This window comes from Nerophis ophidion, linkage group LG12 (genome assembly GCF_033978795.1).
Source record: "Nerophis ophidion isolate RoL-2023_Sa linkage group LG12, RoL_Noph_v1.0, whole genome shotgun sequence".
In the NCBI taxonomy this organism is placed as follows: domain Eukaryota; kingdom Metazoa; phylum Chordata; class Actinopteri; order Syngnathiformes; family Syngnathidae; genus Nerophis; species Nerophis ophidion.
The window spans coordinates 9,973,485-10,001,403 of NC_084622.1; the positions used below are offsets into that span (position 1 = coordinate 9,973,485).

The 27,919-nt window shown below is 38.0% G+C and overlaps 1 protein-coding gene across 2 annotated transcripts in view; it reads right to left on the minus strand.

The window, feature by feature from the left end:
- LOC133562944 (voltage-dependent calcium channel subunit alpha-2/delta-1) overlaps positions 1-27,919 on the minus strand; it is a 311,591-nt gene that overhangs the window by 83,808 nt on the left and 199,864 nt on the right. Inside the window, exons 13-22 of one of the 2 annotated variants that reach the window (XM_061916788.1) lie at positions 23,862-23,940; positions 23,727-23,776; positions 23,558-23,647; positions 21,095-21,169; positions 20,922-21,002; positions 16,044-16,118; positions 15,813-15,872; positions 8,341-8,397; positions 8,152-8,223; positions 8,029-8,090 (exon numbers count right to left, since the gene is read on the minus strand). In XM_061916788.1, coding sequence (XP_061772772.1) covers positions 8,029-8,090; positions 8,152-8,223; positions 8,341-8,397; positions 15,813-15,872; positions 16,044-16,118; positions 20,922-21,002; positions 21,095-21,169; positions 23,558-23,647; positions 23,727-23,776; positions 23,862-23,940 — 701 coding nt within the window. Of the gene's footprint in view, positions 1-8,028; positions 8,091-8,151; positions 8,224-8,340; positions 8,413-15,812; positions 15,873-16,043; positions 16,119-20,921; positions 21,003-21,094; positions 21,170-23,557; positions 23,648-23,726; positions 23,777-23,861; positions 23,941-27,919 lie in introns of both variants that reach the window. The other variant, XM_061916789.1, reaches the window with a different exon arrangement.

Consider the following 27,919-nt stretch of genomic DNA (forward strand, 5'->3'; position numbering starts at 1 on the left):
TTCTGACGTCTATTTGACCATTGGAATTTGGTCATTTTTGAAACAATATTCTACAACACAAATACAACATGCTTTTTGACAAGGTTAAATCAATGTTGGGTTCTGTCGTTGATTTGAATGCTGAATTTTGGTCATTTCCCTACCAACATTCTACAACACAAATACAACATTGAAACAACATGCTTTTTGACAACGTTTAATCAATGTCAGGTTGTGACGTTGATTTGACCATTTAAATTTGGTCATTTTTGAACCAATATTCTACAACACAAATACAACATGCTTTTTGACAAGGTTAAATCAATGTTGGGTTCTGTCGTTGATTTGAACGCTGAATTTTGGTCATTTCCCTACCAACATTCTACAACACAAATACAACATTGAAACAACATGCTTTTTGACAACGTTTAATCAATGTCAGGTTGTGACGTTGATTTGACCATTTAAATTTGGTAATTTTCGAACCAATATTCTACAACACAAATACAACATGCTTTTTGACAAGGTTTAATCAATGTTGGGTTCAGATGTTGATTTTACCGTAGAATTTTGGTCATCTCTCAACCAATTTTCTACAACACAAACACAACGTTGAAACAACATGCTTTTTGATGACGTTTAATCAATGTTGGGTTCTGACATTGATTTTACAATTGACTTTTGGTCATTTCCCAAACAATATTCTACAACACAAATACAACATTGAAACAACATGCTTTTTGACAACGTTTAATCAATGTCAGGTTGTGACGTTGATTTGACCATTTAAATTTGGTAATTTTCGAACCAATATTCTGCAACACAAATACAACATGCTTTTTGACAAGGTTTAATCAATGTTGGGTTCAGATGTTGATTTTACCGTAGAATTTTGGTCATCTCTCAACCAATTTTCTACAACACAAACACAACGTTGAAACAACATGCTTTTTGATGACGTTTAATCAATGTTGGGTTCTGACATTGATTTTACAATTGACTTTTGGTCATTTCCCAAACAATATTCTACAACACAAATACAACGTTGAAACAACATGCTTTTTGAGAACGTTTAATCAATGCTGGGTTCTGACATTGATTATACAATTGACTTTTGGTCATTTTCAAACCTGTATTCTAGAACACTAATACACCGTTGGAACAACATGCTTTTTGACAAGGTTAAATCAATGTTGGGTTTTGACAGTGATTTGACGTTTGAAATTTGGTAATTTTTCCAACCAATATTCTTCAACACAAATACAACATTGAAAAAACATGCTTTTTGACGACGTATTTTAAATGTCAGGCTGTGACGTTGATTTGACCAACGAATTTTGGTCAATTCTCAAACAATATTCTACGACACAAATACAACGTTGAAACAACGTGCTTTTTGACAACATTTAATCAAAGTTGGGTTCTGACATCTATTTGACCATTGAATTTTGGTCATTTTCAAACCCATATTCTACAACACAAATAAAACATGCTTTTGACAAGGTTTAATCAATGTCGGGTTCAGACTTCGATTTCAACGTAGAACTTTCGTCATTTCTCAACCAATATTCTACAACACCAATATAACGTAGAAACTACATGCTTTATGACGACGTTTATTAAATGTTGAGTTCTGATGTTGATTCGACCATTGAATGTTGGTCATTTCCCAACCATTATTCTACAACACAAATACAGCGTTAAAACTACATACTTGTTAACAAGGTTAATTGAATATTGGGTTCCGACGTTAATTTGATCATTAAAATTTGGTCGTTTCCCGACCAATAGTCTGCAACACAAATACAACATTGAAACGACATGCTTTTTGACAACTTTAAATCAATGTTGGGTTCAGACGTTGATATGATCATTAAAATTTGGTTGTTTCCCAACCAATATTCCACAACACAAATACAACGTTCAAACAACTTGGATACGTTTAAACAATGTTGGGTTCAGATATTGTTTTGACTATTGAATGTTGGTCATTTTCCAACCATTATTCCACAACACAAATACAACGTTAAAACAACATGCTTTTTGACAACAGTAATTAAATGTTGGGTTCCGATGTTAATTTGATCATTGAAAGTTGGTCTTTTTCCAACCAATATTCCGCAACACAAATATGTTGAAACAACATGCTATTTGACGTTTATTTAATGTTGGGTTCTGACGTTGATTTGACCATTGACAATTGAATTTTGGTCATTTTCCAACCAATATTCCAGGAAACAAATATAACGTTGAAACAACATGCTTTTTGACAGCAGTGATTAAATGTTGGGTTCCGACGTTATTTTGATCATTGAAAGTTGGTCATTTTCCAACCAATATTCTGCAACATAAATATGTTGAAACAACATGCTTTTTGACGTTTAGTCAATGTTGAGTTCTGACGTAGATTTGACCATTGACTTTTGGTTGTTTCCCAACCAATATTCCACAACACAAATACAACGTTGAAACAACTTGGCAGGGTTTAATCAATGTTGGGTTCAGATATTGTTTTGACAATTGAATTTTGGTCATTTTCCAACCAATATTCTGCAACACAAATATATTGAAACAACATGCTTTTTGACTTTTATTAAATGTTGGGTTCTGACGTTGATTTGACCATTGACTTTTAGTCATTTTCGAACGGATATTCTAAAACACAAATACAACATTGAAACAACATGCTTTTTGATGACGTTTAATCAATGTTGGGTTCTGACATTGATTTTACAATTGACTTTTGGTCATTTCCCAAACAATATTCTACAACACAAATACAACGTTGAAACAACATGCTTTTTGAGAACGTTTAATCAATGCTGGGTTCTGACATTGATTTTACAATTGACTTTTGGTCATTTTCAAACCTGTATTCTAGAACACTAATACACCGTTGGAACAACATGCTTTTTGACAAGGTTAAATCAATGTTGGGTTTTGACAGTGATTTGACGTTTGAAATTTGGTAATTTTTCCAACCAATATTCTTCAACACAAATACAACATTGAAAAAACATGCTTTTTGACGACGTATTTTAAATGTCAGGCTGTGACGTTGATTTGACCAACGAATTTTGGTCAATTCTCAAACAATATTCTACGACACAAATACAACGTTGAAACAACGTGCTTTTTGACAACATTTAATCAAAGTTGGGTTCTGACATCTATTTGACCATTGAATTTTGGTCATTTTCAAACCCATATTCTACAACACAAATAAAACATGCTTTTGACAAGGTTTAATCAATGTCGGGTTCAGACTTCGATTTCAACGTAGAACTTTCGTCATTTCTCAACCAATATTCTACAACACCAATATAACGTAGAAACTACATGCTTTATGACGACGTTTATTAAATGTTGAGTTCTGATGTTGATTCGACCATTGAATGTTGGTCATTTCCCAACCATTATTCTACAACACAAATACAGCGTTAAAACTACATACTTGTTAACAAGGTTAATTGAATATTGGGTTCCGACGTTAATTTGATCATTAAAATTTGGTCGTTTCCCGACCAATAGTCTGCAACACAAATACAACATTGAAACGACATGCTTTTTGACAACTTTAAATCAATGTTGGGTTCAGACGTTGATATGATCATTAAAATTTGGTTGTTTCCCAACCAATATTCCACAACACAAATACAACGTTCAAACAACTTGGATACGTTTAAACAATGTTGGGTTCAGATATTGTTTTGACTATTGAATGTTGGTCATTTTCCAACCATTATTCCACAACACAAATACAACGTTAAAACAACATGCTTTTTGACAACAGTAATTAAATGTTGGGTTCCGATGTTAATTTGATCATTGAAAGTTGGTCTTTTTCCAACCAATATTCCGCAACACAAATATGTTGAAACAACATGCTATTTGACGTTTATTTAATGTTGGGTTCTGACGTTGATTTGACCATTGACAATTGAATTTTGGTCATTTTCCAACCAATATTCCAGGAAACAAATATAACGTTGAAACAACATGCTTTTTGACAGCAGTGATTAAATGTTGGGTTCCGACGTTATTTTGATCATTGAAAGTTGGTCATTTTCCAACCAATATTCTGCAACATAAATATGTTGAAACAACATGCTTTTTGACGTTTAGTCAATGTTGAGTTCTGACGTAGATTTGACCATTGACTTTTGGTTGTTTCCCAACCAATATTCCACAACACAAATACAACGTTGAAACAACTTGGCAGGGTTTAATCAATGTTGGGTTCAGATATTGTTTTGACAATTGAATTTTGGTCATTTTCCAACCAATATTCTGCAACACAAATATATTGAAACAACATGCTTTTTGACTTTTATTAAATGTTGGGTTCTGACGTTGATTTGACCATTGACTTTTAGTCATTTTCGAACGGATATTCTAAAACACAAATACAACATTGAAACAACATGCTTTTTGACAACATATATCAAATGTCAGGTTGTGATATTGATTTGACCATTGAATTTTGGTTATTTTCCAACCAATATCTTAAAACACAAATACAACGTTGAAACAACATGCTTTTTGACAACGTTAAATCAATGTTGGGTTCAGACGTAGATTTGACCATTGACTTTTGGTTGTTTCCCAACCAATATTCCACAACACAAATACAACGTTGAAACAACTTGGCAATGTTTAATCAATGTTGGGTTCAGATATTGTTTTGACAACTGAATTTTGGTCATTTTCCAACCAATATTCAGCAACACAAATATGTTGAAACAACATGCTATTTGACGTTTATTTAATGTTGGGTTCTGACGTTGATTTGACCATTGACAATTGAATGTTGGTCATTTTCCAACCAATATTTCAGGAAACAAATATAACGTTGAAACAACATGCTTTTTGACAACAGTGATAAAATGTTGGGTTCCGACGTTATTTTGATCATTGAAAGTTGGTCATTTTCCAACCAATATTCTGCAACACAAATATGTTGAAACAACATGCTTTTTGACGTTTATTAAATGTTGGGTTCTGACGTTGATTTGACCATTGACTTTTAGTCATTTTCGAACGAATATTCTAAAACACCAATACAACGTTGAAACAACATGCTTTTTGACAACAGTGATTAAATGTTGGGTTCCGACGTTATTTTGATAATTGAAAGTTGGTCATTTTCCAACCAATATTCTGCAACACAAATATGTTGAAACAACATGCTTTTTGACGTTTAGTCAATGTTGGGTTCTGACGTAGATTTGACCATTGACTTTAGGTTGTTTCCCAACCAATATTCCACAACACAAATACAATGTTGAAACAACTTGGCAATGTTTAATCAATGTTGGGTTCAGATATTGTTTTGACAATTGAATTTTGGTCATTTTCCAACCAATATTCTGCAACACAAATATGTTGAAACAACATGCTTTTTGACTTTTATTAAATGTTGGGTTCTGACGTTGATTTGACCATTGACTTTTAGTCATTTTCGAACGGATAATCTAAAACACAAATACAACATTGAAACAACATGCTTTTTGACAACATATATCAAAAGTCAGGTTGTGATATTGATTTGACCATTGAATTTTGGTCATTTTCCAACCAATATCTTAAAACACAAATCCAACGTTAAAACAACATGCTTTTTGACAACGTTTATCCGATGTCAGGTTGCGGCCTTCATTTAACCATTGAATTTTGGTTATTTTCCAACCTATATTCTACAACACAAATACAAAATGCGTTTGGACAACGTTATTTTAATGTCAGGGTCTGATGTTGATTTGACTATTGAATTTTGGTAATTTTTTCAACCGATGTCTTAAAACATAAATACAACTTTGAAAAACATGCTTTTTGACAATGTTTAATCAAGGTCAGGTTCTGACGTTGATATGACCATTGAATTTTGGTATCTTCTCATCCAACATGGACATCAACATTGTCTCATTTTATACATGCAACTGTTTCACAACCTTGTTTCAAAGTCAGTTTTAAAGAACAAGTACGTCTTATCAACGTTGTATCATTGTCTTGTGCCTGCTGGGTTATATTATATAATTATTATTATATATTAGTTGTAAATATCATGTCTTAATTAAAAAGATTAATGTATCAAAAATGTACTAATTCTTTAATTCATCTTGCTTGTATAATAAATCAACTGATTTAAAAGGTAAAAATATAATTATTTTTAGAAGCTAAATTGCTAGTGTATTGTTGCACTGTTGTTGTACCACGACCGCCACCAGGCAGCTTGTTTGCTTGGAGCATCAAATTCATTTTGAATGTGAAATAACCACAAAACGACTTTGCATGACAGTGCCAGAGTGGAGATCCTGGTGTGTAAATAATACAAATAACACACTTTGCAGAGGGAAAGTGAGCTTGATATCAGGCGTTCTAGTGACACCTTGTGGCAGAAGAAGGGTCCTCAAGAACAGACTCCCAACCAGATGGATAAATGGGTTTCACTTGTATAGTGCTATTCTGCCGTCAAGGTACTCAAAGGCCTTTGACACTATTTCCACATTCACCCATTCACAAACACAGATCCACACACTGATGGCGTTGTGTAAATGGTGAATAAAAACAGAATGCAATGATTTCCAAATCCTTTCCAACTTATATTCAATTGAATAGACTGCAAAGACAAGAGTAAATTTTGCAAATAATCATTAACTTAGAATTTAATGGCAGCAACACATTGCAAAAAAGTTGTCTCAGGGGCATTTTTACCACTGTGTTACATGGCCTTTCCTTTTAACAACACCCAATAAACATTTAGGAACTGACAAGACCATTTTTGAAGCTTTTCAGGTGGAATTATTTCCCATTCTTGCTGGATGTACAGGTTAAGGTGGCACTGGTTTCTGGGTGTTGTTGATAAATGGCTTTCGCTTTGCATAGTAGAGTTTTAACTTGCACTTACAGATGAAGCGACCAACTGTAGTTACTGATAGTGGTTTTCTGAAGGGTTCCTGGGCCCATGAGGTGATATCCTTTACACACTGTTGTCGTCTGTTGCTACAGTAGCGCCTGAAGGATTGTATCGTGGATTGGACGTGCAGTGATTTCTTCATATTCCCTATTCCTTTTGATGTTATTACTGACCGTAGAAGGTGGAATTCCTAAATTCCTTGCAATAGCTCGTTGAAAGATATATACACCATCACAGATGCTGGCTTTTGAACTTTGCGCCAAGAACAATCCGGATGGTTCTTTTTCTTCTTTGGTCCAGAGGACACGACAACCACAGATTTAAAAAAAATAATAATTAAAATGTGGACTCGTCAGACCACAGAACACTTTTACACTTTGCATCAGTCCATCTTAAATGAGCTCTGGCCAAGCGAAGCGTTTTTGGGTGTTGTTTATAAATGGCTTTAGCTTTGCATAGTAGAGTTTTAACTTGCATTTACAGATGTAGCGACAAACTGTAGTTGTGGATGTCTGAAGTGTTCTTGAGGCCATGTGGTGTAATCCTTTACACCCTGATGTCGCTTTTTGATGCAATACTGCCTGAGGGATTGAAGGTCCGTAATATCATCGCTTATGTGCAGTTATTTCTCCAGATTCGCTGAAACTTTTGAACCCCTAAATTCCTTTCAATAGCTAGTTGAGAAATGTTGTTCTTAAACTGTTGGACAATTTGCTCAGGCATTTGTCGACAAAGTAGTGATCCTCGCCCCGTCCTTGTTTGTGAATAACTGAGCATTTCATAAAAGCTGCTTTTAAATCCCAATCATGCAACCCGCCTGTTCCCAAATAGCCTGTTCACCTGTGGGATGTTCCAAATAAGTGTTTGATGAGCATTCCTCAACTTTGTCAGTCTTGTTTGCCACTTGTGTCAGCTTTTAGAAACATGTTGCAGGCATCGAACTCCAAATAAGGTAATATTTGCTAAAAATAACAAAGTTTACCAGTTTGAACGTTAATTATCTTGTCTTTGCAGTCTATTCGATTGAATATAGGTTGAAAAGAATTAGCAAATAATTGTATTTTGGTTTTATTTACCATTTACAAAACGTGCCAAGGACACTGGTTTTGGGTTTTGTACTTTGGGTGACTCACCTGTAATCTGTTCCATTGACCGGTCCCCAGGTGTAAGTTCTGATTCCTCGATCAATATATCTCTGCAAAACGTAACATCAGTAATTTACCCAACAATCCTCGGTTTATATATCATTCCCTCACCTCGTCCTGAGTTTTCACCAGAGTCTGAATGGTGCGTTCACCCGTCTCGCCGTCGATCATCATTCTCCGGATCTGCCGGGCGAGAGTGGCCGCGCTTTGATTTACGGTGGAAGTAAATGTCTCATACCGCTTACCTTCGCAACACCTCGTAAACATGACAAACATTTTTTTTGTCCAATATACATCTACCTCCACTTTGATATCGTTCTCCAGCTCAGCATCCAGGAAGTCCAGGGTCACAGGCTCCTGGAATTTCGGATTCTATCAGGAAAGGATGAGAATTCAGTTGTTAAAAAAAAACCTTTACGAGATTTTTTTTTAAGGGTTTTCACTCAATAAATGTCATCATTTCAAAAACTAATACGGAAAACGTACACTGGTATATTCATAAATCCCCAGTTCGTACAAGTCATTGTTTTAAAACTATGTCAATGCAAAATAGACAAAGATTTTAAGTCAAAGGAGAGTTATGATGAATCTCCTATTTCCTGATTTATAAATGTTGCTTCATTGTTAGCTAATCGTGTTACAGCGTCAAATCATACAGTTTTGGATGCCTCTGTTCACAGGGTTTCAGAGTATTATTTTATTGTTTAACGGTCTATTTATTGTGCATTCGGAGCATATTCACTTGTTCCCCTGTTTTGTTATGCCTTATTCCAAAATTGAATATGTTCATTTTTGTACTCAAAATTCTACATACTATACACAATAATAATAATGTGCATATAATAACAATATTGTTAATATTTGGTTATTTTTTATGTCGCAATATATATAGACAATATTGTTGGCATGTTTCGGATACATTTTAGAGATATTTGTGAGCAAAATAGAGAGCCCGCATTTACTACATTGTTAGCTGACTTTTTATGTATTTATTTATTTACAACCTAGAATGCATGACAAAAAAGAAAAATGTATGTGTTCATCTCTTATAAGGATTTTGAATGATAGACAGCACATCTTTCTCAGATATTTGTGTATTTCCAGTATGTCTGATCTAATAATATGGTATGAGTGCAGATATGTTACTCCAGTGACATAAAATCTCCGGGAATTACCAAAAACGTTCAGAGAGGAATATTCAAAATGGCTGACTGAATTTGTGGCATTTTGTGATGTTTAGACAGTACTTTCACAAACATTATGGTTTAATGGATAGAATGAAACACAGTTGTTACAGCCTTATTCCAAAATTGAATAAGTTAATTTTTATACTCAAAAATCTACATACAATACACAATAATGATAATATGCATATTATAATAACATTGTTAATATTTGGTTATTATGTAGGTTGCAATATATATTTATAGTATTGTTGGCAGGTTTTGGATACTTATTTAGGATGATTTGTTAGCAAAATAGAGAGCCCCCATTGACTACATTGTTAGCTGACTTTTTATGTATTTATTTAATTACATGTCAAAATAGAAAATTGTATGTGTTCATGTCTTATAAGGATTTTGAATGATAGACAGCACATCTATGTTTAATTTTTGTGTATTTCCAGTATGACTGATCTAATAATGTGGTAAGAGTGCAGGTGTGTTACTCCATTGACGTAGAATCTATGGGAATTACCAAAGACGTTCAGAGCGCAATATTCAAAATGGCCGACTAAATTTGTGGCATTTTGTGATGTTTAGACGGTTCTTTCACATACATTATGGTTTAATGGATAGAATGAAACACAATTAAGCGTATAAAGTCAACTTGTTTTTCCACTCTATTGGTACTTTGATGGTGGACGTCTGCTCTATTGGCACAACGTTTGTTTACATGTTTATGTCATGGGAAACTCTTGTGATACGCCTCGCATAAATGAGGTCATCATGAGGGAAAATCCATGTACAAATCCCAAAAGCAATTAAGTTGGCACATTGTGTAAATGGTAAATAAAAACAGAAAACAATGATTTGCAAATCCTTTTCAAATTGAATAGACCGCAAAAACAACATATTTAATGTTCCAAACTGGTAAACTTTGTTATTTTTTTAGCAAATTTTAGCCCCTTTGGAATTTGTTGCCTACAACATGTTTCAAAAAAGCTGGCACAAGTAGCAAAAAAGACTGAGAAAGTTGAGGAATGCTCATCAAACACTTATTAGGAACATCCCACAGGTGAACTGGCGAATTGGGAACAGGTGGGTGCCATGATTGTGTATAAAAGCAGCTTCCATGAAATGCTCAGTCATTCACAAACAAAGATGGGGCGAGGGTCACCACTTTGTCAACAAAAGCCTGAGCAAATCGTCCAACAGTTTAAGAACAACATTTCTCAACCAGCTGTTGTAAGGAATTTAGGGGTTTCACCATCTAAGGTCCATAATATCATCAAAAGTTTCAGCGAATCCGGAGAAATCACTGCACGTAAGCGATGATATTACGGACCTTCAATCCCTTAGGCAGTATTGCATCAAAAAGCAACATCAAAGTGTAAAGGATTACACCACATGGGCTCAAGAACACTTCAGACAACCCCAACTACAGTTTGTCGCTTCATCTGTAAATGCAAGTTAAAACTCTAGTATGCAAAACTAAAGTCATTTATCAACAACACCCAGAAACATTTAGCTGGGCCAGAGCTCATTTAAGATGGACTGATGCAAAGTGTAAAAGTGTTCTGTGGTCTGACGAGTCCACATTTCAATAGTTGTTTTTTTTTGTAATCTGTGGAAGTCGTGTCCTCTGGACCAAAGAAAAAAAAGAACCATCCGGATTTTTCTTGGCGCAGAGTTCAAAAGCCAGCATCTCTGATGGTATGGGGGTGTTTTAGTGCCCAAGGCATGGGTAACTTACACATCTTTGAAGTTACCATTAATACTGAAAAGCTCATACGGGTTTTGGAGCAACAAATGTTGCCATCCAAGCAATGTCTTTTTCATTGACGCCCCTGCTTATTTCAGCAAGACAATACAAAGCCACGTGTTACAACAGTGTGGCTTCATAGTAAAAGAATGCGGGTACTAGACTGGCCTACCTGTAGTCCAGATCTGTCTCCCATTGAAAATATGTGGCGCGATATGGCCCAGAATACCACAACAGAGACTGTTGAACAACTTAAGCTGTACATCAAACAAGAATGGGAAACACTTCCACCTGAAAATCTTCAAAAATGTGTCTCCTCAGTTCCCAAGTGTTTACTGAGTGTTGTTAAAAGGAAAGGCCATGTAACACAGTGGTAAAAATGCCCCTGTGACAACTTTTTTGCAATGTTTTGCTGCCATTAAATTTTAAGTTATGATTATTTGCCCCAAAAAATATTTTCTCAGTGTGAACATTAAATATCTTGTATTTGCAGTCCATTCAAAAAATATAAATTGAAAAGGATTTGCAAATCATTGTATTCTGTTTTTATTCACCATTTACATAACTTGCCAACTTCACTGGTTTTGGGTTTTGCAGACAATGTACTCTGGAAAGCAAGAGACTTTCTTTCTGGAATAAACACCCGCCAGCTTTTTTAATCGTCAATTACGTTTTCTTATTTTGAAACCCAAATGATGAGGATGTTTGCGGTGTATAACATGTATTGACCTGTTTATTAATAATATGTATTGACCTGTTTATTATTGCTGCTGTGATGATTGCCATGTCCTGGGGGAGGCGGCATTAGAATACATTAGAGTGTGAGTGTGTGTGTGTGTGTGTGTGTGTGTGTGTGTGTGTGTGTGTGTGTGTGTGTGTGTGTGTGTGTGTGTGTGTGTGTGTGTGTGTGTGTGCGTGCGTGCGTGCGTGCGTGCGTGTGTGTGTGTGTGTTCTGGCAATGCTTACTTAATGGGGACATTGCTCTGTTTACACAGTCACCTTCAGGGGACCTCTGATGGTATGGGGACCAAAAAAACTGGACCCTATAGGAAAACCTTTTTAAATGATAGTCGGATCCATTCTGAATAAGCCGAAGTGACTTTTAAGCTTTGGCCCATAAAACATGTTTACTATGTATTTTTGAATGGTCGTCATTAGTCACATACAAATGTGTGTGAATTATGCAAAATTATTGACGTTTGGTCCCCATGTACCATATTAACTCTTTTTTTCCCCAGGGTCCCCAGTAAGAATGATCAGCACATTACTTCATCGATCCAGAGATTTAAAGATGTGTATGAGCTAACTGGGAAGTGGCCATTTTACCTAATGTTTTAATATGCCTCTACAACCCGTAGAAAGGGTGGTCCCCACAAGGTACGAACAAAAACTCGGTCCCCATTCCAAATAATAACGTGTGTGCGTGTGTGTGTGTGTGTGTGTGTGTGTTCTTGCAATGCTTTCTTAATGGGGACATTGCTATGTTTACACAGTCAACTTTAGTGGACCTCTGACGGTATTGGGGACCAAAAAAACTGGACCCTATAGGAAAACCTTTTTAAATGATAGTCGGATCCATTCTGAAGACGCCTCAGTGACTTTTAAGCTTTGGCCCATAAAACATGTTTACTATCTATTTTTGAATGGTCCTCAGTAGTAACATACAAAAGTGTGTGAATTATGAAAAATTATTGAAGTTTGGTCCCCATGTACCATATTAACTCTTGTTCCCCAGGGTCCCCAGTAAGTATGATCAGCACATTACTTCATCGATCCAGAGATTTAAAGATGTGTATGAGCTAACTGGGCAGTGGCCATTTTATCTAATGTTTTGTTATGCCTCTACAACCCGTAGAAAGGGTGGTCCCCACAAGGTACGAACAAAAACTTGGTCCCCATTCCAAATAATAATAGTGTGTGTGTGTGTGTGTGTGTGTGTGTGTGTGTGTGTGTGTGTGTGTGTGTGTGTGTGTGTGTGTGTGTGTGCGTGTGTGTGTGTGTGTGTGTGTGTGTGTGCGTGTGTGTGTGTGTGTGTGAATAAATACAAACATTATCCACATAGCTATAAAACCTCTGTGAAGAAAAAGTCCCAAGTTGATGAAGTCGATCAATAAAAATTAGGGTGGTATTTACAATTAGTCACTCTTTAAGGATGGTGTGAATATGTCAGGACCAAATACATACTTTAGCATATTTATAATGTCACTGGGTCAGTTAACAGTTTAGCAAGCCTTTGTGGTTTGCACAACAATGTGATTTGGTATCTCAGTCAGGGGCAATCGAAATGCAGGGTATTAAAAGTATAAAGGGAATCAGAGAAGTGCTTAAAATGAAATATACATTTATATATGCATGGCTTTATGAGGGTATAAAAAGGAATGTGATCGGCATTCCAGTCTTATAGCTCATATTTCCATGCTGACGAGATGAAGGGACACTACTGCCCTCTTTTGACATACCAAATTAAATCAATAAAAATGTTTTTAAAAAAAACATGATTGAATGCAGGTGCGTAAAAATGCTCAATAATCAAGTTGCATGAGTTCCTTACTTTTGGCGGCGAGAAAAAAATTGCAATGGAGGGGGCGGCAAAGAAAGAGGATGTATCACGGCATGAATAAGAGAGAGGAAGACAAAAGAAGGAATTAATGATCAAGGACGAGCGATGGTACATGACACAGAATAAGACTTCAAACATATTGAACGGAGACAGGATGTGAAAGAGAGGGGGAAAAAAAGAAACGATTAGAGACAGGAAGTAATTTAAATGATTATGAAAGGAAGAGGAATGTTTAACGCCAATGGAAGAGCCGTGTCAAACATGTTCTTTGCTACGGCTCTTGTGTTGGGTCAATGCAGGTGTACTCGTAATACCGTATTTTCCGGACCATAGGGCGCACCGGATTGTAAGGCACACTGCCGATCAGCGGGTCTATTCAGGTCTATTTTCCTTACAAAAGGGGCACCGGATAATAAGGCGAATGAAAGGGGTCATAATATGATTATTTCCAAATGAAAATGACTTTCTTGTGGTCTACATAACATGTAAAGGTGGTTATTTGGTCAAAATTTCGCATAGATGATGTTTCAAAGATCATCTTCAAGCCGCTTTCCGACAGTCGCTTCATTTTGTGGGCGGTCTTATTTACGTGCCTCCACTTGGACAGCGTTTTCTTCCCGTCATCTTTGTTGTCACGGTGTAGCGTGCAAGGACGGAAGTGGAAGAAGTGTCAAAATATGGCGCTAACTAGCTTTAATGACGTTCAGACTTTACTTCAATCAATCACGGAGCAGCATCTCCTCATCCGTGGCTCACGAGTGCAACAACAACGCCCGGAATGTGTCCCGTGGAAAAAAACTAAACTAAAGTTCCTTGGGTGAATAATGTAAATTCACTATACCGGTATGATTTAGTGCTTTCATGGTGAGTTTGTTTTTAAGTAAGAATGTCACACTACTTTAAATTAGAAATGGCAACAGCGGAGGATAAATGTCCCTGTGGAGGGGGGCGTGGCCGGCGGGCCTGCAGCGACATGTGCGTAGATAGCCCATCTGGGCCTTGTTATCTAATCACCTGTTGCCCTGTATAAGGCGAAACCGGGAGGAGAGGGGGGGAGAGATAGAGTGAGAGCGAGAGCAAGTCTGCCAGAGAAACACGGTACAATTGCTGGAAAGGATCCTGCAGACATTTCCACAATAAAACTATTTTAACCCTGAACAGGGCTCTCATGTCGGTGCTTGGTGGTACGAAAAACCCACTGGGGAGCAACCTCCACAGTCCCATAACAAGAAAATAGAGAAAAAGAAGAAGCTTATCGACTACGCGCGTAAATTTTCAGGACTCATGCAGATCCCAAATACAGATCAGCATGTACCAGAAGGTAAAAAAAAAATGCTTTTGAATAATATTGCGAAACAAAACGCCAGACAATATGTCTTACCTTATAGACACACCATAATAATACTCATATGTTGAAGCACAGTACAAGCCATCAAGCGGTGCGGCTTCATGGCTTACCAAAGTCGTACTAAAATATTTTGATAGATTTTTGAGTGCTGTGTGTAATGTTCCATATTTTCAATGGAACCTTTACAATTTTGATGTCGTTTACTTGAGTCGAATTGCATTCTACACATATCTCTAATGTGTGACTGCCATCATATTGCAGTCTACACGTATCTTTTATGTGTGACTGCTATCTACTAGTTTTTGATTGATTGATTGAAATTTTTAATAGTAGATTGCACAGTTCAGTACATATTCCGTACAATTGACCACTAAATGGTAACACCCAAATTAATTTTTCAACTTGTTTAAGTCGGGGTCCACGTTAATCAATTCACGGTCACACTTATCATTACACCATGTACTAAAATAAAAGTTAAAGTTAAAGTACCAATGACTGTCACACACACGAGGTGTGGCGAAATTATTCTCTGCATTTGACCCATCACCCTTGATCACCTCCTGGGAGGTGAGGGGAGCAGTGAGAAGCCACAGTGGCCGCGCCCGGGAATCATTTGCAGTGATTTAACCCCCAATCCCAACCCTTGAAGCTGAGTGTAAAGCAGGGAGGTAATGGGTCCTATTTGTATAGCCTTTGGTATGACTCGGCGGCGGTAGAACTGCTTCGAGGTTGGTAAGTACAACCCAAATTATTCAGTGCATTAGTTGCACCGGGTTATAAGGTGCACTGTCAAGTTTCGAAAACCATGAAAGGATTTTAAGTGTGCCTTATAGTCCGAAAAATTACGGTAATACTACACTAGGAAATATGTGGTAACCTGGGTATCTAGTACTGCACATAGGACTACTTCTATCTGAGAACCCTTCTACTTGATCTCACCTCGTGAAATGTGACATCATACTTATTATTGAGCCTGATATTCCTGTTATGGATCCTTTTCTAGAATCCAGGACAAGTGTAAAAAATAACACCATACTAAATATAAGACTGAATAAGACGAGTCGTCTTATATTTGGGGTTTGGCGCTTTATGCATCCAAACCAGCAGGTGGTGTCATAGTTTGTATGTTGTCAAGTCACACAAAACAGGTGAAAAAAGTGCATACCGTACCTTTGGCTGGAGATTGGGGTGCAAAAGGACGTAGCCGTTTGGATCAATGGCAAAGTAGTATCCATTTGGGCCGATCTGGATGGTGGGAATAGGGCAAGGAGATAGTCACGGGATACAATACATTCGGACAAACTGTCGACTACCACACTGGTTTTTGAAGTAGTCTGTTATCATATTCCGTAAAACCATAACAGCTCAGGTATATGACGATCGTTAAAAAAAAATATTGAAGAAATGGTGTGGATCACAGGCTTAATTCAATAGTAGTTGATGCTAAGAGCATTTTTTGGGTCATTAGAACCCTAATTCTACAATAGCTGATCATTAATTTCTGATTCGCACTTTGACTTATTCTTCCAATCAGTTTGTTCGATACAATATAATAAAATCGATCGTATAAAATTATTATGTGGCGATTATATATTTATACAAAGGGCGTTAAGGGCTTAAAATAATGCCTTCTCCAAGTCCACAATGTGGACTATTGTCAGAGTTGCCACTGACAGTTTGTTTGTGTTTTAGTTTCTCCTCTGTGTGTTTAGTATTTCCTGTCCTTAGTTCCTGTCTAGTGCTCTTATTTTGGTTCAGCTTCCTGTTTGTCTCCCTGTGTCCTCTTTTCACTCAGCTGCGGCTGATTGGCATCTGGTCACACCTGATGTCAATCAGCCAGCTCCTATTTTACCTGGTTTGTTCCTCCAGTCAGGGCTGGATCATTATATTGTCTTGTCGATGTCACGTCTAGTGGCTCTTGTGATGTGTTATCGCTCCTGTCGTGTCGTACCTTGTCTTTGCAGCGTAGCGGTAAGCTATATTCAGTTGATGTTTGTAGCTGACTGTTTTTTGTTCCCTGCTTCCGTTTTATTTTTCATTATACAAGTACGACTTCTGTTTGCCTGTTCGCTCCCTGCTAGCTTCCACACTAAGCTCCTGTTCGTTATTTTCTAGCTCCCAGGCGAGCTCCTTTTGTTTGATTATCCGCCTCGTGCGCGCTTTGTGTTTGTCCCCTTTTGGTTTTGTTTTTGTCTTAGTATTTAATTAAATCATGTTTGCTCACTCCATGCCTGCCTCCATCTCTGCATCTTGGGGTTCGTCACCAACTACCTGTGACAACTATATCCTTGGCAGAGTCCTTGAAGGTGCATACGAGTTTGCCCAACCAGTCTACATGTGCTTTGTGGACTTGGAGAAGGAATTCGACCGTGTCCGTCGGGAAGTCCTGTGGGGAGTGCTCAGAGAGTATGGGGTATCAAACTGTCTGATTGTGGCGGTCCGCTCTCTGTATGATCAGTGTCAGAGCTTGGTCTGCATTGCCGGCAGTAAGTCGGACCCGTTTCCAGTGAGGGTTGGACTCCGCCAAGGCTGCCGTTTATCACAGATTCTGTCCATAACTCTTATGCACAGAATTTCTAGGTGCAGTCAAGGCGTTGAGGGGATCTGGTTTGGTGGCTGCAGAATTAGGTCTCTGCTTTTTGCAGATGATGTGGTCCTGACGGCTTCATCTGGCCAGGATCTTCAGCTCTCACTGGATCGGTTTGCAGCCGAGTGTGAAGCGACTGGGATGAGAATCAGCACCTCCAAGTCCGAGTCCATTGTTCTCACCCGGAAAAGGGTGGGGTGCCATCTCTGGGTTGGGGAGGAGACCCTGCCCCAAGTGGAAAAGTTCAAGTACCTCGGAGTTTTGTTCACGAGTGAGGGATTGTGAGATTGACAGGCAGATCGGTGCGACCTCTTCAGTAATGCGGACGCTGTATCGATTCGTTTTAATGAAAAAGGAGCTGAGTCGGAAGGCAAAGTTCTGAATTTACTGGTCGATCTATGTTCCCATCCTCACCTATGGTCACAAGGTTTGGTTTTTGACCGAAAGGACAAGATCACGGGTACAAGCGGCCGAAATGAGTTTCCTCCGTCTGGGTGGCGCGGCTCTCCCTTACAGATAGGGTAAGAAGCTCTGTCATTCGGGAAGAGCTCAAAGACTCGTGAGGAGTCAAATGAGGTGGTCCGGGCATCTGGTCAGGACGCCACCCTGTAGGGCACGTCCGACCGGTAGGAGGCCACAGGGAAGACCCAGGACACGTTGGGTAAACTATGTCTCCCGGCTAGCCTGTGAACTCCTTGGGATCCCCCAAGAAGAGCTGGACAAAGTGGCTGGGGAGAGGGAAGTCTGGGTAACCCTGCTTAGGCCGCTGCTTTCGCGACCTGACCTCGGATAAGCGGAAGAAGATGGATGGATGGATGGCCTTTAGTGCATTGAAACAATTAAATATACATACAAAAATATCAAATAAAAAAAAATATATCACCAATAATATATAGAATAGAATGTATAAAAAATAAAATCGAACACAAGTAACATTTATATATACCGATGAAGGTTCTCATTCATCCAGGTCATTGCCGGGCGTTCAATTGATCGCATCTACTGTTTGGTTTGTCTTGGGAGGACAGATGGTAGGAAAGAGGAGTGGTCTCCCACATACAACACTGTCCTTTCAACCAGCCCTAAAAGAGTACAATTTGGCCTCCAACAAGTAACAGAAGTTAGAAACAGTCTGATCACAGAAGGTGACCAGAATGACATTTGTGATGTTTGTTTTCAACTGAATGGAATGCTTACGTGGGGGATTCCAACTATTTTGGACTGGTAGTAATCGATCCACAGCCATCGCTCTGCCACCCAATACCTGAATGCTAATGAGGGGAAATTACACTTCAACAACTGTTGTTGGCTTTGACATTAGTTGTGCTCGTTTGCATTGGAACCCTCTCCTGGTTTTTTGGAGTATAAATATTTGGGGTTTTGGCACTAACCGCGGGACTAAATCTGACCAATATAAGTCCAAGACTAGATCTGATACCAGATGTGACCAATCTAAAACTTGGACTTGATGTGACCAATCTAAAACTTAGACTTGATGTGACCAATCTAAGTCTAAGACTAGATCCGGCCAATCTAAGTCTGAGACTAAAACTGACCAACCTGAGTCGAAAACTAGAACCGACCAATCTAAATTGCCGACAAAATCTGACCAATCTAAGCCTAAAACTAAATCTGACCAATGAAAATCTAAGACTAGATCTGACCAATCTAAATCCAATACCAGATATGACCAATCTAAGTGTAAGACTAGATCTGACCAATCCAAGTCCAAGACTATATGTGACCAATCTAAGACTAAGACTAAATCTGACAACCTGTGTCTTAAACTAGATCTGACCAATCTAAGTTAAAGACAATATCTGACCAATTTAAGACTAAGACTAGATTTGACCAATTTAAGTGTAAGACTATATCTGACCAATCTAAACCTAAGACTAGATCTGACCAATGAAAATCTAAGACTAGATCTGACCAATCGAAGTCCAATACCAGATGTGACCAATCTAAGTCTAAGACTAGATCCGACCAATCCAAGTCCAAGTCTATATCTGACCAACTAAGACTAAGACTAAATCTGACCAACCTGTGTCTTAAACTAGATCTGACAGATCTAAGTTAAACACAATATCTGACCAATTTAAGACTAAGACTAGATTTGACCAATAAAAGTCTGAGACTAGATCTGACCAATCTAAACCTTAGACTACATCTTAACAATAAAAAATCTAAGACTAGATCTGACCAATCTAAGTCCAGTACCAGATGTGACCAATCTAAGTCCAAGACTAGATCCGACCAATTCAAGTCCAAGACTATATCTGACCAATCTAAGACTAAGACTAAATCTGACCAACCTGTGTCTTAAACCTGATCCGACCAATCTAAGTTAAAGACAATATCTGACCAATTTAAGACTAAGACTAGATCTGACCAATCTAAACCTAAGACTAGATCTGACCAATCTAAGACTAAGACTAAATGTGACCAATCTAAGTCTATGACTCAATCTGACCAATCTAAATTTAAGACTAGATGTGACCAATCTAAGTCTTTGACTCAATCTGACCAATCTAAGTCTAAGACTAGATCTGATCATCCTGAGTATTTGACTCAATCTGACCAATCTAAGTCTAAGACTAGATCTGATCATCCTGAGTCTAAGATTATAACTGACCAATTTAAGTCTGAGACTAGATCTGACCAATGTAAATTTAAGACAAGAACTGACCAATCTAAGTCTATGAATAGAGCTGACCAATCTAAGTCTAAGACTTGATCTGACCAATCTAAGTCCAAGACTAGATGTGACCAATCTAAGTCTTTGACTCAATCTGACCAATCTAAGTCTAAGACTAAATCTGATCATCCTGAGTCTAAGACTAGATCTGACCAATCTAAGTCTGAGACTAGATCTGACCAATGTAAATCTAAGACAAGAACTGACCAATCTAAGTCCATGAATAGATCTGACCAATCTAAGTCTAAGACTTGATGTAACCAATCAAAGTCTAAGACTAAATGTGACCAATCTAAGTCTTAGTCTAAATCTGACCAATCTATGTCCAAGTCTATGAACATGAACTGAAGAATTCTACTGGGATGACTGGCGAAACGTCTTCTAAGACAATCCAAACAGTCCAGTTGAGATCGATTGAACGCCCTGAGATAACATTTTTATACGGTATATTAAAAAAAAAATGGATGAAAAGTACAAATATAATTAAAATGAATACTAATTCAATTAAAATACATTATACATATAAATAATCAATGAAATAGTATAGTCTTCCACGATTACGTTGACTTGTTTTGTATGTTTTAGTTGTTTTTTATAGTTTTTTCTATGACCTTGTCCTAGATTTAGTGCAGGTAAAAGCTGTAAATGAAGACCGTCCTATCCTAGGCTGTCCTTGCAGCACCCCTGATCGGTCCGTGTTTATAAATGTCAAGCATGTGTTGCCTGCAGTCTACCGGAGCAAACATCATTCTGTCCGACTCACTGTGAAACGTGGCGTGAGCTTTTTGATGTCATTGAGAGACACGTCGATCCCCATCACGCCCAGAATGAGCTGGTTCTGATGCTGGGAGACAGTGGGAGAGACACAGAGATAAATACATCAACCCGACCCCTACTCTTCACGCCATCTGTGATCACCAGTTTAGGCCACAGTACCTCGCCGTTCCTGTCGTCTTTAGTCTTGGTCTTGTTGAAGACCGGGAGTGTCCCTGTTATGACAAGACCCAGTTCCTGAGACAGGGACAAGGAACAAACACACACTCTTTTGAGCATCCGATTACTGATAAAGTACGTGGCTATGTACTTTATTTTACGGATTACAAGCCTCTACTTTTTCTATACTCAGAACAGGAAGTATAATTCCCGTTCTGTCCACTATTCGTCCATTTAACCAATCTAAGTATGAGATTAGAGCTGACCAATCCAAGTCTAAGATTAGATCTGACCAATTCAAGTCTAAAACTACATGTGAACAATCTAAATCTAAAACTAGATCTGTCCAATCTAAGTCTTAGCCTAGATGTGACCAATCTAAGTCTAAGACTAGCTCTTACCAATCTAAGTCTAAGTCTAGATCTGACCAATCGAAGTCTTAGCCTAAATGTGACCAATCTAAGTCTAAGACTACATCCGACCAATCTAAGTCCAAGTCTAGATCTGACCAATCTAAGTCTAAGTCTAGATCTTACCAATTTAAGTCTAAGTCTAGATCATACCAATATAAGTCTAAGTCTAGATCTGACCAATCTAAATCTAAAACTAGGGCTGTCCAATCGAAGTCTTAGCCTAGATGTGACCAACCTAAGTCTAAGACTACATTTGACCAATCTAAGTCCAAGTCTAGATCTGACCAATCTAAGTCCAAGTCTAGATCTGACCAATCTAAGTCTAAGTCTAGATCTTACCAATCAAAGTCTAAGTCTAGATCTTACCAATCGAAGTCTAAGGCTGGATGTGACCAATTTGAGTCTAAGGCTAGATGTTACCAATCTAAGTATATGACTAGATGTAATCAATCTAGGTCTAAGACTAGATGTGACCAGTCTATGTCTAAGAGGAGATGTGACCAATGTAAGGCTAAGACTAGATGGGACCTATCTAAGTCTAAGATTAGATTTTACCAACCTAAGTGTAAAACGAGATGTGACCAATCTAAGTCTAAGACTAGATCTGACCAATCTAAGTCTAAGTCTAGATCTTACCAATTGAAGTCTAAGACTAGATGTGACCAATCTAAATCTAATACTAAATGTGACCAATCTAAGTCTAAGACTAGATCTGACCAATCTAAGTCCAAGTCTAGATCTTACCAATTGAAGTCTAAGACTAGATGTGACCAATCTAAATCTAAGACTAAATGTACCAATCTAAGTCTAAGACTAGATCTGACCAATCTAAGTCTAAGTCTAGATCTTACCAATCGAAGTCTAAGAGTAGATGTGACCAATCTAAGTCTAAGACTAGATGTGACCAATCTAATTCTATCACTAGATGTAATCAATCTAAGTCTAAGACTAGCTGTGACCAGTCTATGTCTAAGAGGAGATGTGACTAATGTAAGGCTAAGACTAGATTGGACCTATTTAAGTCTAAGATTAGTTTTACCAATCTAAGTCTAAGACTAGATGTGACCAATCAAAGGCTAAGACTAGACGTGACCAATCTAAGGCTAAGACTAGATCTGACCAATCTAAGTGGTCAAATTTAGACTTAGACTTAGATTGGTCAAATCTAGATTCATAATCTAAGTCTAAGTCTAGATCTTACCAATCGAAGTCTAAGACTAGATGTGACCAATCTGAGTCTAAGGCTAGATATGACCAATCTAAGTCTATGAATAGATGTAATCAATCTAAGTCTAAGACTAGATGTGACCAATCTGAGTCTAAGGCTAGATGTGACCAATCCAAGTATATGACTACATATAATCAATTTAAGTCCAAGACTAGATTTGACCAGTCTATGTCCAAGAGGAGATGTGATCAAAGTAAGGCTAAGACTAGATGGGATCTATCTAAGTCTAAGATTAGATTTTACCAATCTAAGTGTAAAACGAGATGTGACCAATCTAAGTCTAATACTAGATGTGACCAATATAAATCTAAGTCTAGATTTGACCAATCTAAGTCTAAGTCTAGATTTTGCCAATCGAAGTCCAAGACTAGATGTGACCAATCTGAGTCTATGACTAGATGTAATAAATCTAAGTCCAAGACTAGATGTGACCAATATAAGTCTATGACTAGATGTAATCAATCTAAGTCCAAGACTACATGTGACCAATGTAAGGCTAAGACTAGATGGGACCTATCTAAATCTAAGATTAGATTTTACCAATCTAAGTGTAAAACGAGATGTGGCCAATCTAAGTCTAAGACTAGATGTGACCAATGTAAGGCTAAGACTAGATGGGCCCTTTTTAAGTCTAAGATTAGATTTTACCAATCTAAATCTAAGACTAGATGTGACCAATGTAAATCTAAGACTAGATGTGACCAATGTAAGTCTAAGACTAGATGTGACCAATCTAAGTCCAAGACTAGATGTGATCAATCTAAGTCTAAGACTAGATCGGCTGTATACCACTGTAAAACTCGGAAAATGCGGAAAAAGTCTCACCAGTGCATCGAGGTAGACGTTAGTCCACTGGACTTGCTTGGCCTGCTTGTCCGCCAGAACCATGGGTCTTCCCAAGACATCCAGGTACTCCTGCAGGACATGACAGTTAACACCCTCGGTGTTGAAAATAACCGTGGTTGCTAAACAACTCACAGAAAGACAGATTCACCTGCGTGTTAATCCGGATGGCTCCGATAGACGGGATCTCGTAGAAGTAACCTGCAACACCAGTGGAAGGGAACACTGCGGAGCGTTGTCATCCCTAACCTCGAATATTGTGTACTTGCATGTTTGGGTGTCGCACCTTTGTTGGAACATGCCATCCACTGAATGGGTCCTTTGTCATAGTTGTGCTGTCCCACCGAGAAGGTGAAGATCCTCACCTGCAACATCCAACATACCAAATTACACTAAGAAACATAAAACGGTGTTTATTTCGTATGCATATGAGTATGCACGATTGTTTACTTGAGTCATATTGCAGTCTACACGTATCTCTTATGTGTGGCTACCATCATTTTGCAGTCTACACGTATTTCTTATGTGTGGCTACCATCAAATTGCAGTCTACACCTATCTCTTATGTGTGGCTACCATCATATTGCAGTCTACACGTATTTCTTATGTGTGGCTACCATCATATTGCAGTCTACACGTATCTCTTATGTGTGACTACCATCATATTGCAGTCTACGCGTATCTCTTATGTGTGGCTACCATCATATTGCAGTCTACACGTATCTCTTATGTGTGGCTACCATCATATTGCAGTCTACACGTATCTCTTATGTGTAACTACCATCATATTGCAGTCTACACGTATCTCTTATGTGTGACTACCATCATATTGCAGTCTACACGTATTTCTTATGTGTGGCTACCATCATATTGCAGTCTACACGTATCTCTTATGTGTGGCTACCATCATATTACAGTCTACACGTATCTTTTATGTGTGACTACCATCATATTGCAATCTACACGTATCTTATGTGTGACTACCATCATACTGCAGTCTACACGTATCTCTTATGTGTGGCTACCATCATATTGCAGTCTACACATATTTCTTATGTGTGGCTACCATCATATTGCAGTCTACACGTATCTCTTATGTGTGGCTACCATCATATTGCAGTCTACACATATTTCTTATGTGTGACTACCATCATACTGCAGTCTACACGTATCTCTTATGTGTGGCTACCATCATACTGCAGTCTACACGTATCTCTTATGTGTGGCTACCATCATATTGCAGTCTACACATATTTCTTATGTGTGACTACCATCATATTGCAATCTACAAATATCTCTTATGTGTGACTACCATCATATTGCAGTCTACACGTATCTCTTATGTGTGGCTACCATCATATTGCAGTCTACACGTATCTCTTATGTGTAACTACCATCATATTGCAGTCTACACGTATCTCTTATGTGTGACTACCATCATATTGCAGTCTACACGTATCTCTTATGTGTGGCTACCATCATATTGCAGTCTACACGTATCTCTTATGTGTGACTACCATCATATTGCAGTCTACACGTATCTCTTATGTGTAACTACCATCATATTGCAGTCTACACGTATCTCTTATGTGTGACTACCATCATATTGCAGTCTACACGTATCTCTTATGTGTGGCTACCATCATTTTGCAGTCTACACGTATTTCTTATGTGTGAATACCATCATATTGCAGTCTACACCTATCTCTTATGTGTGGCTACTATCATATAGCAGTCTACACGTATTTCTTATGTGTGGCTACCATCATATTGCAGTCTACACGTATCTCTTATGTGTGGCTACCATCATATTGCAGTCTACACGTATCTCTTATGTGTGACTACCATCATATTGCAGTCTACACGTATCTCTTATGTGTGGCTACCATCATATTGCAGTCTACACGTATCTCTTATGTGTAACTACCATCATATTGCAGTCTACACGTATCTCTTATGTGTGACTACCATCATATTGCAGTCTACACGTATTTCTTATGTGTGACTACCATCATATTTTAGTCTACACGTATTTCTTATGTGTGGCTACCATCATATTGCAGTCTACTTGTATCTCTTATGTGTGGCTACCATCATATTACAGTCTACATGTATCTTTTATGTGTGACTACCATCATATTGCAATCTACACGTATCTTATGTGTGACTACCATCATATTGCAGTCTACACGTATCTTATGTGTGACTACCATCATACTGCAGTCCACACGTATATCTTATGTGTGGCTACCATCATATTGCAGTCTACACGTATCTCTTATGTGTGACTACATCATATTGCAGTCTACACATATCTCTTATGTCTGACTACCATCATATTGCAGTCGACACGTATCTCTTATGTGTGACTACCATCATATTGCAGTCTACACGTGTCTCTTATGTGTAACTAACATCATATTGCAGTCTACACGTATCTCTTATGTGTGGCTACCATCATTTTGCAGTCTACACGTATTTCTTATGTGTGGCTACCATCAAATTGCAGTCTACACCTATCTCTTATGTGTGGCTACCATCATATTGCAGTCTACACGTATTTCTTATGTGTGGCTACCATCATATTGCAGTCTACACGTATCTCTTATGTGTGACTACCATCATATTGCAGTCTACACGTATCTCTTATGTGTGGCTACCATCATATTGCAGTCTACACGTATCTCTTATGTGTGGCTACCATCATATTGCAGTCTACACGTATCTCTTATGTGTAACTACCATCATATTGCAGTCTACACGTATCTCTTATGTGTGACTACCATCATATTGCAGTCTACACGTATTTCTTATGTGTGGCTACCATCATATTGCAGTCTACACGTATCTCTTATGTGTGGCTACCATCATATTACAGTCTACACGTATCTTTTATGTGTGACTACCATCATATTGCAATCTACACGTATCTTATGTGTGACTACCATCATACTGCAGTCTACACGTATCTCTTATGTGTGGCTACCATCATATTGCAGTCTACACATATTTCTTATGTGTGGCTACCATCATATTGCAGTCTACACGTATCTCTTATGTGTGGCTACCATCATATTGCAGTCTACACATATTTCTTATGTGTGACTACCATCATACTGCAGTCTACACGTATCTCTTATGTGTGGCTACCATCATACTGCAGTCTACACGTATCTCTTATGTGTGGCTACCATCATATTGCAGTCTACACATATTTCTTATGTGTGACTACCATCATATTGCAATCTACAAATATCTCTTATGTGTGACTACCATCATATTGCAGTCTACACGTATCTCTTATGTGTGGCTACCATCATATTGCAGTCTACACGTATCTCTTATGTGTAACTACCATCATATTGCAGTCTACACGTATCTCTTATGTGTGACTACCATCATATTGCAGTCTACACGTATCTCTTATGTGTGGCTACCATCATATTGCAGTCTACACGTATCTCTTATGTGTGACTACCATCATATTGCAGTCTACACGTATCTCTTATGTGTAACTACCATCATATTGCAGTCTACACGTATCTCTTATGTGTGACTACCATCATATTGCAGTCTACACGTATCTCTTATGTGTGGCTACCATCATTTTGCAGTCTACACGTATTTCTTATGTGTGAATACCATCATATTGCAGTCTACACCTATCTCTTATGTGTGGCTACTATCATATAGCAGTCTACACGTATTTCTTATGTGTGGCTACCATCATATTGCAGTCTACACGTATCTCTTATGTGTGGCTACCATCATATTGCAGTCTACACGTATCTCTTATGTGTGACTACCATCATATTGCAGTCTACACGTATCTCTTATGCGTGGCTACCATCATATTGCAGTCTACACGTATCTCTTATGTGTAACTACCATCATATTGCAGTCTACACGTATCTCTTATGTGTGACTACCATCATATTGCAGTCTACACGTATTTCTTATGTGTGACTACCATCATATTTTAGTCTACACGTATTTCTTATGTGTGGCTACCATCATATTGCAGTCTACACGTATCTCTTATGTGTGGCTACCATCATATTACAGTCTACATGTATCTTTTATGTGTGACTACCATCATATTGCAATCTACACGTATCTTATGTGTGACTACCATCATATTGCAGTCTACACGTATCTTATGTGTGACTACCATCATACTGCAGTCCACACGTATATCTTATGTGTGGCTACCATCATATTGCAGTCTACACGTATCTCTTATGTGTGACTACATCATATTGCAGTCTACACATATCTCTTATGTCTGACTACCATCATATTGCAGTCGACACGTATCTCTTATGTGTGACTACCATCATATTG